Here is a 14,821-nt window from a genome sequence, read left to right as displayed (position 1 = left end):
CCAGGTCTACTCTGACCTAGAGTGGTAGTATCTGTTAGGACCCCAACTATGGGTTAAATAGAAACCGACTTGGAAAAAACATATATTCTATTAAAACATTTTTCTTCAAAATAACTGGATTTGGCATTAAATAACCTGAAAAGGGTTGATATGCCACAAAACAAAAACAACCAACCAACATCTTCATAATATATATATATATATATATATATATATATATATATATATATATATATATATATAGCGTTTATTATTTAAATTTAATATTATTTTGTTTAATTCTTTCTTTATAGAAGCTCCCTCAATTAGGTAAGAAGCTACGACTCCCTCCCCAGTTTTTTTTTTTTTTTTAAAGAATCTTCAACAATGAGAATATACACCCACTTAATATTTGACAAAAAGTAAGGGGATGGTATGGCAGTTATATAACTGGAGGTTGTTGAGGTCAGAGAGGAACGATGGGGGGGGGGGTGATTAAAATGGGATGAAATTCTACAAGAAGAATTCATAAGGCAAAGGCGTGCAGAAAAATGGAGAATAATAAATACAATAATGAAAAAAAGTATAATAATAACATCTCATAATGGATAAAGAGATGAACCAAAAAATACAGGCATATAAACAATAGAAAAAAAAAACATATAAAAACTTAAAAGAAACCTTAGGACCCAAGGTGTTTTTTTTCCTATGTTACCAGACGGGCATGAAGCTGGATTTTTTTTTTTTTTTCTCTATCATCTAAACATTTTTTTGACTTCCTGAACTCTGGGTGTTTAAATATATTAAACTTTCACAGTATTCACCCATTCTATATAAATCTATATGACACTGAGGTCCCTAATTACTGGTGATATATTTTGAACTCTGGGGCATTTTTTTTCCTATGCTACACTGTAGGATTCCTACGATAAGAATTTCAGGACTTAAACTCCTATCGATGCATAAATATCCCAGCAGTTTTATTCATACCCAACTGATCAAACATTTTCGGGATCTACTTCATGCATAACATCCCCATTTACCATGTAAAGATTATGACTTCATTTATTCATGCCAGATACACATATGCCACCATTATATAATCTCATGCAATCACCTTCACCCTAAGATTTTTTATATATATTTTAAATATATTTTTCTTTTGCATATATACCTATATTTTGTTGCAATTCAATTCTTTTAATTGCTCTGCTATATTCTTATATAATTTCCCCATTTTTGTATTTCGTTTTTGACACTTTTTTTCAAATTTCAACACCACTTTGCCTTAAAACACCCCGATGCATCCTTTTAGTAAAATTTCGCCCCATTTTAATCATCTCCATCGCTTCCCTCTAACCTCAACAACCCCAGTTATATAACCATACCATACTCTTACTTCTTGTCTTGTTCTTTCCTTCATTATTTATGTTTTATTTTTCATTTATCTTTCTACTGTTGCATTTTATATTTCCACCTCAATGTATCCTAAGCTAGATCTCGCAGTTCCCTAGCTCTCGTCTCCTCTTCTGACAAGAAGTATTAGGTTTCAAAATGCTGAGGTATAAAGAGCGTTTATAACCCCTCTATCTAAATATATGATGTTTTTCCTTATTGAACCGACAAATAAATTCATATATATATATATATATATATATATATATATATATAGTATTTAGTAATTTATAAAATATATATGGCGATTAAGCTACACTGAATATTCTGCATTTCATCCACTGTAGGACTCTTCAGGCTTATGCGCATAAGCCTGAAGAGTCCTACAGTGGATGAAACGCGGAATATTCAGTGTAGCTTAATCGCCATATATATTTTATAAATTACCAACTAGCTCTACCTACATATTGAGCACTTTTGAAGTAAATACTTAAAGTTTACGCATAAATCTATACTTTCGTATATTAATTTTATGTGAGTAAATTAAGTAGTTATATATATATATATATATATATATATATATTTTATTTTGTCTTATTACTTTTGATTTTATGTTCCATCCTTAAATGTTGAACTTATATAAAGCATCTTTCCATATTATATGAATCCAGCAAGACCAGTGTCCTGGCATAGACCGGAGGAGATAAAAATAATGATTAGAATATCAAGCAATGCATCTGAGTCATTTTTATGCTTTTTTTTTTTTTACTTGTGTGTGTGTGGGTGGGGGCACCACTATTTATCAAAGCCCGAAGGTCACTCGAGGATAAGGGTTAATGGATGTAAGGTTTGTTATGCTCAAATGTGTATGTTCCCTGCCTGAGCATGGTGCATGCAGTCCCTGGACCAGTGGGTAAGTTTATTTCTTAGCTAGTCGAGTTAATGAGTTAAACAAAATAATATTAAATTTAACTGGTTTTAAGGATCGTTCATTTGATAGATTTCTAATTTGCTTTAAATATAAAAGGTGCAAAATGAAGCTGTTAAATTGTGATAACTTAATCCAACTTTCATGTATTTTGTCTGTTTCTTACTGCTTCATTGTTTTTTGTTTTCTTTATAGAAATTTCGAAGCCAGATTGCATAGTCTTTTAGCAAGTAAAACGTTGCAAACAAAAACAATTATCACATTAACAAACAACTGTCAAAATTTATTTTTTCCAAAATAATCTATTTTCATGTATCAAACAAATATGGCGGATTAGTGAACGCTATATATTTGTCATTATTTTGTCTGTATAAAGAACAAAAGTTTTTGTAAACGATATCCAAAGAAAGTTTGTTTTTTTCTTTAATCAGAAGATTCTTTTGTTTTTAGGTCTCGTCTGTATTGAAACTGCTGCAATTTTTATAGATAAAAACGATTTTGTTTTCATTTTGTTTTTTGCTGTTGTTGTTAAATCAGGAAATAAATATTAGTTCAGTGCAAACTTTTTATTTAATCCACTAAGATTTACACTTGAATTTGACTACTTAACATATATATATATATATATATATATAGATATATAGATATAGATATATATATATATATATATATATATATATATATATATATATATATTATAATCGTGTATATTAATAGTGTTAATCATGACCCTCTGCACTGATGATTCTCGAAAGGATGAAACACCTGTGTCTGTAGGTATTTAATAATTATTATAGTAAATAATTATATATATATATATATATACATGCATACACACACATATATAAATTATATATATACACATTATATATACATGTACATACATACACACATTATGCGTTATATAGAGATATATAGATAAATAGAGTATAGAGTAGGTTTAGCTAAACCGTTAATACCAATATCATCACCACAAGCTTAAGAATTTTTGAGCAGCTGTTTGTCAAGTGGAGAATATCCTATGATGCAAATATTGATTCCTCTGAAGCTGAATAAAGGCCATTAAGTGTTAGCTGTTGCCTTGCCAATAAATGATGCCACAAACTTAGGAGCAGAGTATTAATGAACGATGTCAATAATAAGTTTCAACAGAAGTAATTATATATTCCTCGTCTAGCTGGTTCCCATATCTAAACATCATCAAAGATTATAAGAAAGAGGATATTAACGAAAAGGATTATAAACGTTGATGTTTCTTTTTATTTTATTGGAGATATTTAGTGAAAATGGTTACATATTACTTTGCAGTATATGTTTCTGGAGTTGAGCCAGATGCATGAGGTTAATAGGTATGATTGACAGGGTGTGATCTCGGATTTGAGTCTCAGCTCCCTACATTTAAAAATGTTATGCCTACCTTAGGCATAATTTAAACCGTGCTATTATAAACATGGCGACTTCAGAGCATGTTGTCAACCAAAGTTGATCTTAGCTCAGATGTTTATAACATCCCAACCATATCAAAGCTATCGAGGTTGACAGGTGCAAATGGTTAGATCTACTTAGCCGACACCAGAATTGTAAAAAAATAACATTTCAGTCTCTATCTATAACCTTAGTTCTTTCTCTCTCTCTCTCTCTCTATATATATATATATATATCACCCACCCCCCCTTTCTCTCATTTTTCAACATGAGGAAAGTTTTGTAATTTAGTTTGGAAGTAGAACTCACTGGAGATTGTTACATGCCAGTTCAACTCTCGGCTTCTTCAAATATAAAAATAAAATATATATTTTTATAAAAACATGCATTGTTCACTTATTTTATGCAGCATTCAATTTCAGCAGCAACGGTTCAAATCCAGTTAATTCTCTGGGGAGAATTAATTCTATAATGAAAACGTTAATACTATTGATGCTGAACTTGACACAAGACTGGTCAAACAAATGTAACAGACGTCATATCAACCCCTTGATCTAAATAAGATGCGCCTATTGTTTTATTGTGTTTAAAACCGGTGCCCAAGACATAACAATGTGGATGCACTAAATTACACTCTCCAGTAAACGATATAGTTACACTATCATGCTGGTGAATATAATCGCAGCTTATTCCATAACAAGCATTGGTATTCATTTTATTATTCATGTTCTCCCGATCTTAGAAAGGGAGTGGTGAGAACACGGATGGTGAAGAATATTTTTATGTAACAAACGAAGGTGATTAATTACAGAAATCGACAACAGGTAATAGAATCATATTTCAAGGTACCGATTGTATGATCATAATAAAGTCAACAAACTTGTTTCAACAAAGGAACCTGAATTTCAATCAACTTTGATTATGTGGCTGCAATACTTTCCAAATTTCATTGATTTGAAAGCAAAAAAAAAAAAATGAATATAGGAATAATACAATGTGTTTGCAATCAAGAAGGTAAACAAAATTCGGTCATTTACACAGTCATAAAACAGCAAAGGGCACTATTAATATATTTATAAAAAAAAAAAAACAAGTTATAAATAAATGAATAGTACATAAAAAGTAAGGTTACATAAATCAATCAATGATTGACTCCGAGGAAATCAACTCATTAGTGACCCGTATTATATATAATTATATAGGTCATTGAGTGCATAGTAAGCCAGCTGATGATCTTATTTAACCCTAACCCTGACATTTCTTTCAAATTAATCTAAAAAAAAAAAAAAAAACATCTGACAAAAAAAAAAACCACAGATAGACACGAAAAAAGAAAAATTATTATGCATGCACACACAAAAAATGGACATCAGACATACACATACAAAAAAAATGGACATCAGACATACACAAACAAAAATAGAACTTAGACATACACACACAAAAAAGACATACACACACAAAAAAGACATACACATGCAAAAATAAGAAATCAGACATATACACACAGAGTACAAAATAGACTTTGTGGCTTAGTGGGGGATGCCCTTTTCTCTACCTTGCAACCTCTCTCCCACAGAAGAGACGTTGCGAGCCTATCCTTATTTTATCATTACTTCCATGGCAGGTGCTCGTCTGAACTCCAATCTCTGGTACCTCCTCGCCAATCTTTCACGAAAAACACCTGTCTAGCCGAATCCACTGTGAAAAATTTCCCCCACTCTATATCTGTGCCTAAATCAAAACGTGGATTCCATGAACAAAGCTTCTTTCTTAGAACTGCGCACCTGTGGAACTCTGTTCCGTCTGCCTGCTTCCCACTGGACTACAACTTGGATGTGTTCAAGTCCAACGTTAACAAATTCCTAATGAACCGCCCCCTTAAGTAAACACTTCATCAAATCTCCACACTAACGTAATGTACTTGCAATAACCCTTATCCCTGAGTGGCTTCCGGGCCTTGATAAGTGCTGACCACTGTGTAAAAAAAAAAAACACACAAATAGACATCAGACATACACACAATGCATAAAATAAAATTAATCAGTGTGTATGTCTGATATATTTTCTTTGCATGATTTCTTTATTTTTTTGTGTGTATGTATAATGTCTATTTTTGTGTGTGATGTTTTTTGTGTGTCTTTTTCTTTTGTATGTGTATATCTGATTGCTTTGTGTGTGTGTGTGTTGACCTCAGACATACATACACACAAAAAAAAAAAACAGACATAGGCACAAAAATAGGCCTCAGATGTAAGTAAAGAAAAAGATCTTAAACACAAGCACGCAAAGGACCTCAGTCATACAAAACAAAAAAAAAAAAACATTTATGCAACAAAAACAATCTGACATAAGCAGACATGTGCACACATATACTATATTTCTTGAACAAATGAGAAATAAATCATGTAAGTGGATGAAGATAAGAATTAATCGATAAACTAATTTGTGTGTTTTCGTCCTTTGAAAATCAGATGGGATAAATCATTAATGAATGCCTTTCAAAAAACCGTTATATTCATATCAAAACAGACACATACAACAAAGCACAAACTCTGGACTGACACACGTTATGACAACCAAATAAGTTGTAGATGATGGTCAGGTGGTAAGGTCGCCTTTTACTATTTATACCCATTGGCATGACTGCTGCTGCTGATTCTTCAATGCCAGTCGACCAATTGCAATTACGATATTATGGTATATATCATAATTGTATATTATGGTATATATTTCCTACTGTCTCTCCAGGATCAAAACTAATTAAATATTTTTCAGTGTTATTAACTTTTCCCTTTAAACTTTCACACTTAAGGGAACATTTGAAATAAAATTAATCCAAACATTTATTTTTTTCCGCTAGTGATGGTTCAGAAAAATCTCAGTCTTCTTTGCAAGTAAAAAAAAAAAAAAAATTGAACAAGTTATAACAATTCAAAGGGTGTGTACTAAAATCAGATGAGGTACTTTCATGGCCTCTGTTCAGTCTTGAGAGACAATAGATACTCCTATAAGAATAGCTGCATGTATAATCATAAAGCAAGAGTTGCGAAATCTCCAACCACAATTCTCCTGAATCAGCATTGCTTGAATCCAAAGAGCACAAACAGCACCTGGTATTCCCAAATGGACACCCATTTAACACTGACCAGGCTCAACGATGTTTAACTAACGAAAACCAGTGTTTCGATGTGATTATCCCATACTTTTAATTAGATGCTTAATGGCCATCACAACTATACTATCTACTAGTGATGGGACGATTCCAATATTTTTCCTGATTCTGATACAATTACTGATTCCGTACTAAATTACTGATTACGATTCTTATAAATCTTTAAATATTTAACTATGGAGCTGTTTTTTTCCCCCCTGATTACTGTAGAAACACATGTAAAATATACAGATATTTTCTCAAACGTAAAAATACACTTATGGTGGATGATCTATAAGTATTAGTTTCACTGGTAGTTTACGATCAATAAATACGAGAATGTGATTACTTATATCTATATTGTATTTATTATTCTAGCATACACGGCATAATCGCGTTGACACACCGATTCTCGTCAGACCACTGAAGTTAAGCAATGTTGAGCCTGGCTAGTAGCAGATGGGTGACCATTTGGGAATTCTAGGCACTCTCTGTTTATCTTGGCATTTGTTTCCAGTCGTCCTGTACATACGTTTCACTTTCCACTGGTATTTAACAATGTCGACTCAGGAGAGGTGTGGTTGGAGATTGTGCACTTCCTGCCACAAAAATTTCATGCGCAGACACCCCTACGTGGGTATCCATAGTCTGTCAAAGACTGAAGGAGCCTGCATATTATTCTATCATTATTAGCAGCAGTGGAAGATTTGGTTTTAAACAAAATCCATTGAAAATAGACAATTTAAAGAATCGTTTTCGACAACAGAAAATGGGCACAAATTTTTCCAATTCAGATACCGATCCGATATTCCCCAAAAGTTCCAATTTTTCTGATTCCCCAACTTCGATGAATCGTCCCAACACTACTATCTACCATAAAACAGTGAAAAGTGTATTCTTTAAATAATCATCAACCGCATCTCTTCTGAATTGGTACTGCTTGATTTCAGTGGCAAGGAGAAGTCCAGGATGAATGGAAATTATGCCGAGATAAATGGAGAGCACATACAGCACCTGGTATTCCCAAATGGTCACTCATTTAGTACTGGAACAGGCTAAACATTGCTTAACTTTCTAATAGGACCGAGTGTGTCAACGTGATTATACAATACTTTAATAAGGTACTTGAGAGACTAGCCACCACTGCTAAACTACTAATCATAAAAGAGTGAACGATGAGTTCTTTAAATAAAAATAGTGTACTCACCATTTCTTTCTGGATTTCCACGTCATCATTCAGGCTGTTGCGATGGGTGCCAACAATAAATATCGGTGGCGAAAGCGTCGTATTAGTGATTGAATTTTTTGTATTCTCAGCAGCATGGACATGGATAGACTTCATCCAATAATCAATATAACCCAAACTGGACAATTCTTCAGTCAATATTTCTGCATCCTGCAACAATAATGGTGGACGAAATCAGATATACAACTGGCCTTACATAATACCAATGTCTTATGTGTGACACGAAAAGAAACCAAAATCTTAAGATCTTCATCATTCCAGTAGTTACAAGAGCAACTGACTCGTGAAAAAGAATTTCAACAACTATCTGGCGACTATACCCTGTGAACCAAGTGCAAGATAATTACAATGGACAGTTAGAATCTTAAAAAGATCTCACGGTTAAGTGCATGAAGTAGTGGTGAACGCCTAGTATTTAGTAGGATGCCTTAGTCGCAGCAAAAGCAAAATATAAAAATTGAAAAATAAATCTATAAAAGTGAGAATGTGTGTGTGTGCCACTTCTCAACCTATATACTTAACAAATTTTTTATATACAGACCTGAAATTTGGTATACAGGGTATTTAGATGTGGAGAACTTTTTAATCGGTTTTCATCTGGAAAAAGGGGCAGCTCAGAGGTCAAAATTGAAAAATTGGTCCGTGGGGGGGGGGGTCATCAGATTTTTATCAGTTTATCAACTGTTTCACAAATGCGCATGCATGAATCGTTCACATGACAGATTAATTATGCTAAGAATAAGTAGGTCTGAAAACACCTTTTAAAGATAGTGGCAAGCTGGTCTAATGGTTATCGCACTTGACTGTCTTTAGGTTTTGGTTTCGATCTCAGCTAGAGTATTTTTTTTTTTCACTTACAAGAAGTGAACTTTAGAAAAACATAATACTTGTATGCACATGTCTCGGTTTCTGTATTATTTTTTTTTTTACTTCATTTTTATTAAAAGGAATTTAACATTACATTTAATAACTACGGTATTTCTGTTTCTAATAAATAAAAAAATCTGCCTTTATTAAAATACGACATTTATGCATATTTTTTTCATTTGTCTAGATATTGTAGAAAGAGAATTTCAAGCCCCTGTTTTGAATTCTTTGCTATGGTCAACATAAGTTTTCTTTTGATCCTTCAAAACAGTTAATTTAAACCTGTGGTCGTCCTTCAAAGTGGATGCTCTAGGGCAACCAGATCCAGATTTCCTTTTTACCGAGCGTTCGACTTCGAACCTTTGACCAATTCGCTTTACTGCAGCAAGAGATGTTTTTACATTTTCTTTTCTTAAAATATCAAAAATCTGCTTATAAGTCATTTTGGACTGCCTTAATCCTGCAATTCAGTTTTTTATATTCTCGCCAAGATGCGGTCTTACTATTTTTAGGATTAATTTTTCACTTATTATTATATGTTATAATAATAATGATCTGCAAAATAGAAATTTTCAGTTAAAATGAACAAAAATTCATGGAAAAATATTGAAAAATCGATTTCTCCCTTCTTTTACTCTTGGTCCATTTTTTTTGCTCATGAGTGTATGATATCAACAGTAAGTTCTTTGATATGACAGGGGCACATTCAAAAGGAATGTTTCTGTTTAGAGCACAATTGAACCATGATACTTGACTTTTGTATTTTAAACTTTAATTCAAGCCATTACATGTAAAAAAATAATTTTATAAAATCAACAGAAGGTTCTCTACAGTGCAATGTAGACTACAATGTATTGTGCACTAAGTCACTGTGGGGAGGCATGTGAAGCTTCCTCCTGGTGCACTGCGATGTGTCCCCAACTAGAGCAGGCAATCAATCGATTTGATTGAAAAATGGATGATTTCACCGATTTCGATGACAATCGGAATATGGGAGTGTGAAACATTCGTTGATCATCATTCAATCCCAGGCAACGCCGGCCTCCCATATAATCAATCCTCATCTCAAAATCTCAGAATTATTTGTGTTACAATCATAGGTATGAGATAATATTCATTTACAATTAAAGAATTGACTAAAATATTATCAGATTTGGAAATTATGGCTATGTAAATGTCAGAGAGAGAGGGAGTGATAAACAGATGAGCCGTCCTCATAAATGATCTAATTATACCAAATTACTTCTACAAACGATTATTACACAACTGTTATTATGACTACAATACGCATATTATCCCTTATCCTTGAGTGGCCTCCAGGCCTTGATATGTGGTGACCCCTTTGTAAAAAAAAATTAAAAAAAGATAGATTGTCTTGCTACACCCAGTCACACTGCTCATAACCTACTAGAGACAGTGCTCTAGACAGGTCTTTCACACTTGAAATCTCGTCAATCAAGAGATAAAAAATATTGGCCTGGAAGTCCCATGGCTTTGCGACTTCTGATTAAAGTCACCTCTGACCCTTAGATGTTACTCAAACTTTTCCATTCAAACAACATGTAACATAATGAAAGGAATGGTTATAATAACATGGAGTTATTTGAGTTTGTTGCCTTCCATCTTTGATCATCTCACACCTGTAGGCATCATTTAAACTTTTCATTCAAACAACGGCCCTCATTATGTAACAGCTGAGCCCTGAGAGGCAAACTTTATTCTGAAACATAAAGTGTTATGTAATAATCTTATGGGTAATTTTTTTGTAATTAAACTTGCCTGTATATTATCACTGACAGGTTTTATAGTTGTCATGGCAGAAAAATCATCACACATATTGAACACGATCACATATATTGCTCTGGAGGAAAGAAACACCTGAAAAAAAAAAAAATAAATAAAAGATTCGATTACATAGCTTAATGATAAGGCCACTGGCGAAGGAAAGCAATTGGAACCCAAGATTAGTAGATTATAATGGGGGAAGAGGTAAATTTAAAACACATGAAAAACGTCAACATTTATGTTTCCTCTAGTTGATAAAGATGAGTTAAATTACTCATCTTTTCACAAGTGGTGAAGCTAAATTTATGTATCCTATGAAATATTTTAACCCGGTGCTAAGCTCTAGATCCTGCTGAATTGACACAGAGTTGCATCCCTTTGTAGTATGCTCCGATAAACCTACCACATTTGCATACCCTCAGCATAAATACTTCTGACCCACCAGACTTGCACTAAAATCTCACTTCTTCGCTGTAGAGATTTCTAGATACTGGAAGATTTTCTGAAGGCTTCTTTCTTGATATTGCTTTCGTTTGGAATTTCATTTCTGTTCACTTTTTTCTTTGATTATTCAGCAGCACACAGAAATTTAAATGTAATCTGAACAAACAAATTTGCTGTCCAAATCCCCACTCAGATCTGTCCCTTCCATACAAATATGGTTATTTATTCTAATATCTTCTTACTCTTCAGCGGTAATATGGATTTATGCCTTGTTTAGGGTAAACAAAAGTAAAAAAAAAAAAAAAAAGTAGTAAGAGAACCTGTGACTGAGAGAGTGTTATTTCCTCAGACTCCTCGACAACAATATTAATCAAAACAACAAACTAAATATAAAAATTGTAAAAGAAATGCAGTAAGAGAACTCGTGACTGCAGGCATTCGAGTTCTCCCCTATTTACTTATATGTAATAGTAAACTCTAAATAAGATTTATTGTTAAATCGTAATGAACACAACATTATATAATAGTGTAAACTTTTGTTTGATGTTGCTTACATAAAGTGTGTAATGTCATTTGGTATTGCTATTAATTATAAATGCTCCCATAGTTTTCTTATTTTTTTCCATCGTTTTGCACCTATTTTTATATTAAATAAGAATATTATATGATTTAAGTATTATTTTGTAATAATAAATTATTACTAGTAGTTTTTATTAGTAGTAGCTGAACAAAGAAGTTGGCCATTTAAATGAAAAATTTGCTACTGATAATAAAGCTGGCAGCCATCTAAAACTTAATCCTAGTCAAGTAGAGTATTTTCTGAAAGGAATTAAATCAAATTAAATGGTATTGTTCTTAACATGGACGTCAATGAAAGGTAATGACAATTTAGAATAACAAGAACCCAAGTTTGCCCAGCTGGGTAAACTTGGGTTCTTGTACCGGAAAAATATTCAGTAAATAAAACATTGTTTAGTAAATCGTTATTTTTTTGCATTTTATTATTTTTTTTTTTTTGCATTTCCATACACCAAACATGGATATAAATATCACTAAAACATCCGATGGGTTATAAGCTTCATTTCGGTACCTTACTTGCCTGGGTGGATTGCCCATAGGCTGAGATAAACCGTGTCACACGCACACACACAGACATTACGAAAATTTATAATAAGAAATATTGATTTTGTACGACGGAAGTTATCAATTCCAAAAGTTGATAAATAGACCAACTTCACTTTATTATATAGATTTTAAAGACCCAAGGTTTATTCAGTTTCTATGAATTCGAATAAAACATAGCAGATGTGTGGTTACCTGATGTGTTGTATAGTAAACAGCCTGTCCAGCAAAATCCCAGATGTCAAGGGTCACTTCTCGATCATGAATTTCAGCCACTTTTTCAGCTTCTTTCTCCTGCTGACATTCTGCCCTCTCGGCAAGCCATTTATCTAGTGGCTGCTCTTCCAGCATTGCCTGCAACTTTTCTATGGCGCCAGCGGCAATATCCTTCAGCAGTTCCTGTGGCACCCGGGTAACGGCCCCAGGAGACACCTTGCTGCCCACGCCACAGCTCAGCATGCTACTGTGTGAACGATTCTCTTTCTCAGACTGTTGACAAAGAGTAGAAAAAAAAAAGAATGTGAAACATCTTGGAAATTGTTGCTTTATATCAATATGAACGAAATGAATGCAGACATAAAAGCATTTAACATTTTATTCAATATATATATATATATATATATATAATTATCTCTACGTATATATAAAATGCACTTTGCATGTGTATGAATTCCCTCTGGTCTCTGAAACGGCAGAGACGATTTTTTGAAATTTCACATCATAGGGAAACACTTGACTTACCTAACTAGCACGTGTGCATAATTCAACGGGTCGGTCGTAGAACGAAATGAATGAAGAAGAAAGAAACAAAAATGGCTGCTTTATCTCTTTATATGCCTGCAATGTTACCACCTGATATGCGGATGAGATGCTTCTGGTTGGAGATAAAAGAGGGTTGATTTTTCAGAGAGGACATTCACTTTGAAGTTGGATTTTGAAGAAGTGCGTTCAATCAGCAGAAGTGCGTTTGCAGTTGAGAGAAGGTGCGTTACGTATACAGAAGTTTGGAAGTTGGAAGTTTGGACAACAGTGTCAAACTTAACCAAGAAATTGTTGATGTGAAGGGCAGAAGAAATAATACTCGAGTTATTTAATTATACACACAAATGTACTGTATGTGTCTGGAAGTGTTTTTAGGTAGGTTTTGTATTGGGATGTCTCCGATAAGTATCAAAAATTGACAATCAAAAAAAATCTGATTAAAGAATGAACAGTCTAATTTGACCAAAGCCTAACATCACAAATGCTTTTGAGAAGTTTTATCACCACATAAGGAGAAGGGCGCAGCTTATAAAGTCAATATTACGTTCTTTGATAAGACAGGGGTGCGTTTAATATAAATATTTCTTTTTAGAGCACAATTGAATCATGATACTTGACTTTTGCATTTCGAACTTTAATTCAAGCCATTATATATCAAAATTTTATAAAGTAGGTTCTACTGTATAATGTAGACTACAATGTATTGTGGACTAAGTTATTGCATGTGAATTTTCGTCTTGGTGCACTAGAGCAAGCAATTAATTGATTTGACTGAAAAATGGGCGATTTCACAAATTTCTACGACAACAAAAGTATTAGAAATGTGGAACATTCATTAATCCTCATTCAATACAGGGCAACTGGTAGTGAAAATATACATGGCTACACAGAATTTTCAACATTTTATCTTTGTAGGATTCGTCAGCCTATTGCATGGAATTAATGTTACCACTTGTTTTTATATGCACATATAGTTTATAGTATAATAATATAGTTTAATAGTTAATCATTTTATATGTACACATAGCTTATAGTACAATAATATAGTTTAATAGCTAGTCAATCAGATTCTTTGTTATTCCTGCTCCCATTTTCAACAGCCAATGGTCCGCGTTCATCAGACAAAGGTCCATTTGAGTTATAATTCACCTCTGATTATTTTTGAAGGGAGCAGGTCATTATTCTTTGTGTATTAAAAAGGTGACCTTCTTTTAACCTAGATGTGCTTAGATATGTCTGCTAATATTTTCGTTCGCATTAGCTTAGTTTTAATTAATTAATTATTATATTTATAATCATCATAATTGTGATTATATATACATATATTTACTTTTTTATGTGTTGCTATCCTAATATAAAAATTATTTTGTCTATACAAACGTTTGCTATTCCACTTCTGAAGTTTAATAAATTTTGGGGTTCCTTACAATTTAGGATAGCAAATTTCTCATTCAAACATAGTCTACACAGGTCAGCTAAATTCCTGGCTTGTCATAATATTTTCCACTCGACTATCCACGAGCGTCTACTTTCTTTGACCTTCTAATAGTGGTTTGCTAGTTTTTATTTTTTTTTAGCATTTTTAGTTATGGAATGTGCTTTTGTGGTCATAATATTTGGTTTTAAAATCCAGGGAAATCATACCCACGTAACATTTGTTGTTATTCAGGTTTCCTTTGGCAAATATTATTGTCTGGTAAACAATGCTTTTAGTT

At 32.9% G+C, this 14,821-nt stretch overlaps 1 protein-coding gene across 3 annotated transcripts in view; it reads right to left on the bottom strand.

Annotated features, from left to right (window-relative positions):
- LOC145245908 (uncharacterized) overlaps positions 1-14,821 on the bottom strand; it is a 388,923-nt gene that overhangs the window by 79,906 nt on the left and 294,196 nt on the right. For all 3 annotated transcript variants that reach the window (XM_080107649.1, XM_080107648.1, XM_080107650.1), the window contains 3 exons: positions 12,540-12,833; positions 10,773-10,871; positions 8,088-8,276 (listed from right to left, as the gene is read on the bottom strand). In XM_080107649.1, coding sequence (XP_079963775.1) covers positions 8,088-8,276; positions 10,773-10,871; positions 12,540-12,833 — 582 coding nt within the window. The remainder of the gene's footprint in view (positions 1-8,087; positions 8,277-10,772; positions 10,872-12,539; positions 12,834-14,821) is intronic.

Source organism: Euprymna scolopes, chromosome 23 (genome assembly GCF_053919585.1).
Source record: "Euprymna scolopes isolate OS-2025 chromosome 23, ASM5391958v1, whole genome shotgun sequence".
Lineage (NCBI taxonomy): Eukaryota > Metazoa > Mollusca > Cephalopoda > Sepiida > Sepiolidae > Euprymna > Euprymna scolopes.
The sequence above is the reverse complement of the archived record's forward strand: the minus strand, read 5'-3'. Positions and strand labels throughout refer to the sequence as shown.